Consider the following 6465-nt stretch of genomic DNA (forward strand, 5'->3'; position numbering starts at 1 on the left):
ACTGTCTTACTCAGTATATTTTAAATTTTAAAAAAAAGTTTTAAAAAAACCCCATCGAGTAACAAACAAACAAAAAACTCCAATCAGGTGAAGAAACCACCTGAAAAAAAGAAGTCTTTTATCTTTACCTTGGTCTATCCCATATCACCTGTCTGATTTTTTGGATATAGACCAAAGCATTTATTATCAAGAACCAGCATGGTTATGGTCTTTGTCTTTTGTTTTTAACTTCAGGTTGGTCAATGTCAGAGTGAATATAGAGCTAGCTGAGATCCGGTGTGATGCAGTATGACAATTCTGGCACTGCTAGAAATCTCCCCTGCAGGGTATTTGTCAAAATAAAAGCTAAATGATGTGTAGACGTGTAATATGGTGTTACAACAGCCGAACTGAATCTTTTGTAGGTCACGTAAGTTTAGGGCAGCAAGGGGCAGTTTGGCTGCTAGCACCCACTTTAAAGGGGTGAACCGGGCAGGCTGTATGTCATAGTGTGCTTGCAGACAAAATACCAAGGGCACTTTGAAATGCTCTCTAAAGCTGGCAGACAGTGGAACAATCATAGATAACGGGGTTTTTTTCCATGAATATGTGCAAAGTCAATGATTTTCTGAATAAGGTTCCCAGGTCTTTTCCAAGTCAGTGGATGGGGCCAGTCCTGTAAGTTGGGAGTCATGCAGTTTCCAGGTTTTGTACGTCCCCCAAGGTATATGGGAGGTCATCATTCATGATCAAATATCACAGGGCCTTCTCCTGTGTAGGATCTTCTTAGCATTGCTTATTAAGACATACTCCATTAATGTGGAGAAGGTCTGTCGATACCCTTATTGTAAAAGCAGTGTTTTGAAGCCGTATAGAGAAGATTCTTGTCTCTTTCGTAGTGGCTGGTTCTCACTACCTCAAAAAAAACAGATGAACTGCTAAAACAGTTGGCCTCCTCCTTTGCACCGAATGAGAGGATCTGTGTAGAGAGAGGAAACTAATCACATCTTTTTTTTTTTTTTTTAATCTGCACATTAACACTTGAGAAGGAGACTGAGTTTATTATGACTCTTAAGTTTTGATTTCTCATTCCTGTATAACAACATTTGCCTAAGTACTCTGTCAGAAGAAATGTGTGCAGTCCTGTCAGAGTGACCTGTAAAAGTAATCCTAGGTGATTATGTGCATGGCTGGTTGAGGAGGTGCTGTAATTATATTTGTGTCACCAGGAACAGAGTGTCACTGAACACTATTAGCAAACAGGCAGATGACGACCGAGGTACCTGTGGTACAGGGCACTATGAATGTGGAAACACCGATTCTCTTACATGGCATTTGTGCTTGAAAGTAGCAGACAAGCGTGTGAAACTTTATGGTTGGCATAGAAGTCTTGGCGTATTTGGAATTAGTCAGCAGAAAGTGGTAACTGAGAAATAAAAGGTAGAGGACTGTATGTACTTGTATAGACTGTGACCACATAGATGACACAGGTTCTGAGTAAGAATTCCAAATATTCCCTTCTAATCTCAAGCAGAATATAGAGCACATATTTTTACAGTATGAAATGATTACTAAAATTGTTCAGGAAATATGAGCAAAATTGTTTACTTTGCTTTGAAATACTTGAAAGGGATGTGACACAATAAAGCACCCAAAATTCAAGTGTGTCTTAATTGGAGGGGATGGAGTGGGAGAGCTCTATCCCAAATAATTATGACATTTGGACAGGAGAAGTAATGAAAGTATTAGATACTTCTTCTGAAAAGCTGTGTTATATAGCTTTTATAGCTCTGAATTCCTAAAACTTAGTAGAATATATGTGTGATTTTAAATATTTTTTTCTTCCATCTGTAAGAAAGAAACTACATAGTTGGGAGTGTCTGGTTTACTTCATTAGCAGTACAGAACAGGCTAGTTGCCCCTGCTACATCAGTGACTTTATAAGTATTTCCTGTGCCATTTCACAGATGTGAGGAGCTCAAACCCTCGTAGGCTGTAGCACTCTTGTTTTGTAGCCAAATGTCCAGCATTTTGGTTTTGGTACATGGAGAAGTAAGCAGTCACGCAACCAATAAGAGGAAGTACAGGTATTTTGAAGATACATCTTATAAAAGTTATAAAACAGACACTACTTTGGATTTGAAAATGTGTCTTTCAGACTCGGATTAAGTGTATGGCTTTGTGTCTATAATGTTTCTTTTGTGTAGGTTTCAGAAGCAAGCAAGTAAAGCAGTTCTTTCTGTTTGAGAATACTCATGCTGGATATAAGCAGAGTAGTTTGACACATAAACAGTATTTCAACATTCTGTATCCCTGGGATCTTTTCTAATTTTTCCAGGTGTAGTAGTTACTCTGATTAAGCATAGTATTTTTACCTACTGTTTATTCTCAGACCATTGCAATTGGAGCAAAAACCAAATACAAATACTAAAATTGTCTTAATGTTAGTCAAGTAGTACTGTCTGCTGTACCAGAATTTGATGGGTATTAGCTGTAAAATTGGAGCAATATACTTGTTTTGTAGGGGAACTTGCACACAACACTACGAATAACCCCAGGTTTTCCCTTGAACTGACAGATTTCTTGTGGCAGTAGGAGCTGTAAATATTTCTTGGCTCCTGCTGATCTCTCTCTGCCCCAAAGGTTTGACTGTAGGTATAAAACTGCTGGTTTAGATCTGTGGTAGTGTGGTAGCTTGAGGTACCTTTGTCACTGTGATCCAAGTCCAAGCATGTTTTCAGGTAGTCCAAGCATGTTTGAAGCTGTAGTAACTTCAGGGAAAGTTTAAAAGGAAAGACAACTGGAGAGGTTTCTGTATAGTCCAGTGTTTCTCTAGTATGTAGAGCTTTTTACTTAAGTGTATTCCTAACATTACAAAAATATCACACTATCTTATACATCTTACTAAGAGAGTTTTGTAGCCAATAATGTAAATAATTTTCAAGCTGATTAGAACAGTAAGTAGTTGTACTTAAATGATGTGACTAATTCATTCAGGATGTGAACCCAGTTTGTGTTCTTCACTTTGCGTGATGTTCAAACAGGTTAGTACATTTCTCAGCAAATACAACCAAATATTCTGAGTCTGTGATTTTAATATTTTTTTTTCTTCTGGATATCCTCTGAGTGCCTTACGCAGTTGAATGTATGATGTACACAGCAAATATGGTGTAGACTTATAGTCTTAAAGATTTTGTATGGTAAAAATATTTAGTTTAAAAAAGTTACTTCAGAGAATTTGGTCTGTTTTAAGATTAGAAATATCTACATAGATCTTGGGCTTTTTATTTCTTGAAGTTTACACTCTTAGTGTAGCCAAGGTACTTAATATTTTTTGTTTGTGCCTGAGTAATTTAATAATTGAGGCCAAGAAACCCATTAATTAGGCATTTATTTTCAAGAAGACAATGAAAGGACAGTTTTAGCTTGGCAAGCTTTATTACATTTTCAACTTGCTTCTTTTTCTGTAACTTTTTAAAATTAACAAATATTGACTGTAGATTAAGTTGTGACTCTGTCCTCATACTCTAAGAATGCTTTAAAAGCAAGGCATTGCTGTTTTGACCTTCAGTTTCATCTCATTCATTACAAAAATAAAAATTATTAAATAGTTAATTTGAAAGACATGTCTTCCATTTTGAAAAGTAAAACTGCTAGAATGGGATTCCTTTTCATGCTTGTTTGTTTGTTTTGTATGAAATGTTACATTGGTGAGTAATAGAACTTGATCTCTGCTTACCCGTTTCAGACTGCTCTGGCACAGTTGGAGTCTCTTACATTTGATGCTGAACAGACTCATCCACCTGCTACAAAACAGACCATAGATAGCCTGCCACAGATTGTTGTCACAGGTGACTACAACGGTATGGAAAAATAGGAAAAAATAATTTCCACAAAGTTCGTAAGAAAAAATTCAACTTTCTCTAATACCATAGATGCAATATTTAAGTGTACTTACTGCATAATGCTGTCTTAAGATCTTTTGAATCTGAGTATAATTTTGATCCATTTGGAAAAGTAATCTTTAATGGAGTTACTGTGACTGTATTTTGTAACCATTAGTGATACTGTTGATAATATCTGAGATGTAAAACAAGGTATTAATGCTTTTTCTTCATCATGGGTTTAGGTCAAGAGCAGTGTTGTACTATCTGTTGCAGTGAATATGTGGAAGGTGAAATCATTACAGAGCTACCCTGTCATCATTTGTTTCACAAACCTTGTATAACTCTTTGGTTACAGAGAGTAAGTACTACAGGATTGGTGGAGGGTTTGGGGGCAGGGAGGGTTGTGTATATTGTGTATTCTTCTCGGAAGAACTTTTAACTCTTTGAAAATGTGGGATGAAATACCAAGAATTTATGAAATATTATTTTACTTTATGCATTTTAGAACCAAATTCTAGTGCAAGTGAGGAAAATATTTATATTTTTATTCACCTGAACGTCAGTTTCTTCAATAGAGGGAATATTTCTGTAAGGGAAAACATGTTTTCCTTTACTAAGAATGAAAAACATGGATTAGTTATAACTTGTTTTGGTACAAGAAAAACTTTCTTTACTATACTTCTGTCTTGAAGAAAAGACAATGAAGTCATTTTCTCTGAGAAGAGCAAAGGGTTTAAAAGGGATCTGTCTTACCACAATGTCAGGCCCATTTATTGTGACAGAGGCTGGAGAGGAAATAGTGAAATGCTTGTAGATGAACTTTTTTTAAAATTACCTTTTATTAATTCTATACAATATTAGATTTAATTTTCATTATCTACAATCACTTTGCTTCCAAATGTCTTAAAAAGGCTTGCACCATGTTGAAGCTAAACTAAACCAACTGTAATTAATGAACTGGTATGATTTTTTTAGTTGCACTTCTATTCTCCTTTATGTGCATTACAAGCCTGGATTTGGTAGTTCTCAGTGAGTTTACAGTGTAACACAATTTCCTCAAGAGTATAAGAGAAAGATTAATTGGTTTTACCATGGGATCAGAATACCTCTAGCATGGAGGCCTGATGGATTTCGTTGATGGGTTTATAATTTTTTTTACCATGATAATGTTGATTACCATACGCATTTTTCTTGTTTTACATATCCTGCCTTTTTTTTTCTGTTGTCATAGTAAGCAGCTATTGCTGAAAACTAGGTTTTTCAACATCTTAGATTTGGGCTGTACCTAACTTATATTTAATCTTTGCCTCAAAAAAAAAAGCCCCGCCTGTAAAATCAATGCTGTGAAGAACTTGCGGAGAGCCTGATGCATTTGCTATGTAGCAAAACAACTCTTTCTTCTGAGTTTGTCAGCTCTAGGTAGCTATGCAGTCAAATTTGAGTTTGAGGTGGTGCTTTTGTGGAGACCCTAAATACTTTATAAATAATAACTTTTAGCTTTTCAGTAGAATTGAATGCAAACTGTGCAAATGACTTGGGTTTTTTTTCTCTTTTTGTAGTCGGGAACATGCCCTGTTTGTCGTCATGTCCTTGCACCTGTACTTCCCGAAGCAGCTGATGACACTGTTTTTTTTATTTGATTGATGGTTCAGCATCTTCTGTTAACATTGCTACAGGACCCTCAGACTAGGGTCGAAAATAAAATCTGCCACCAAAATAAAAATGTAAATTTTGCCTGTTTTAATTATTATGTGAAAAAAATCAGTATAAAATATTGATATATATATATATATATAGTCATGGATTGGCTTGGGTTGGAAGGGATTCTAAAGAAGATCTGGCTCCAACCCCCTTTGCTGTGGGCAGGGACACATTCCTCTGAACCAGGTCTCTCCAACTCCCATCCAACCTGGCCTTGAACACTTTCAGGGCTGGAGCATCCACAGCTTCTCTGGGCAACCCGTGCCAGGGCCTCACCACCCTTGCCGTGAAGAACTACCTCCTAATGTGTAATCCAAACCTACTTTGTTTGAAACCATTCTCCCTTGTCCTGTCATAAGCCATTGTGAATAGTCCCTCTCCATCCTTCTTGTAGAGTCCCTTCAGGGACTGGAAGGGACCTCAAAGCTTTCTCTTCTCCAGGCTGTACAATCCCCATTCTCTGAGCCTTCCCTCACAGCAGAGGTGCTCCATCCCCCTGATCACCTTGGTGCCTCCTGGCCTCTCTGCAGCAGCTCCATGTCCTTCCTGTGCCGGGACCCCGGGGCTGGAGGCAGCTCTGCAGGTGGGGTCTCAGCAGAGCGGGGCAGAGGGGCAGAATCCCCTCCCTGCCCTGCTGCCCAGGGGCTCTGGGTGCAGCCCAGGACACACTTGGCTCTCTGGGCTGGCAGTGCCCATGGCTGGCTCATGTCCAGCTCTCACCCACAGCACCCCCAGGCCCTTCTGGGCAGGGCTGCTCTCCATCTGTTCATGCCCAGCCTGGGCTGGCACCAGGGATTGCCCTGACCCAGGGGCAGCACCTGAGCTTGGCCTTGTTGAACCTCATGGGATTCCCATGGGCCACTGCTCAAGCTTGTCCATGTCCCTCTGGATGGCATCT

At 38.5% G+C, this 6465-nt stretch overlaps 1 protein-coding gene across 8 annotated transcripts in view; it reads left to right on the plus strand.

The window, feature by feature from the left end:
- Positions 1-5589, plus strand: part of PJA2 (praja ring finger ubiquitin ligase 2) — a 31367-nt gene extending 25778 nt beyond the window's left edge. For 5 of the 8 annotated variants that reach the window (XM_005490426.3, XM_005490428.4, XM_074532999.1 and 2 more), the window contains 3 exons: positions 3728-3842; positions 4109-4224; positions 5426-5589. In XM_005490426.3, the coding sequence (XP_005490483.1) occupies positions 3728-3842; positions 4109-4224; positions 5426-5506 (312 nt within the window). In that variant the 3' untranslated portion in view covers positions 5507-5589. Of the gene's footprint in view, positions 1-3727; positions 3843-4108; positions 4225-5425 lie in introns of those variants that run through there. The other 3 variants (XM_005490427.4, XM_014269443.3, XM_005490429.4) reach the window with 3 other exon arrangements.
- Positions 5590-6465: the final 876 nt, after the last annotated feature.

Source organism: Zonotrichia albicollis, chromosome Z, assembly GCF_047830755.1.
Source record: "Zonotrichia albicollis isolate bZonAlb1 chromosome Z, bZonAlb1.hap1, whole genome shotgun sequence".
Lineage (NCBI taxonomy): Eukaryota > Metazoa > Chordata > Aves > Passeriformes > Passerellidae > Zonotrichia > Zonotrichia albicollis.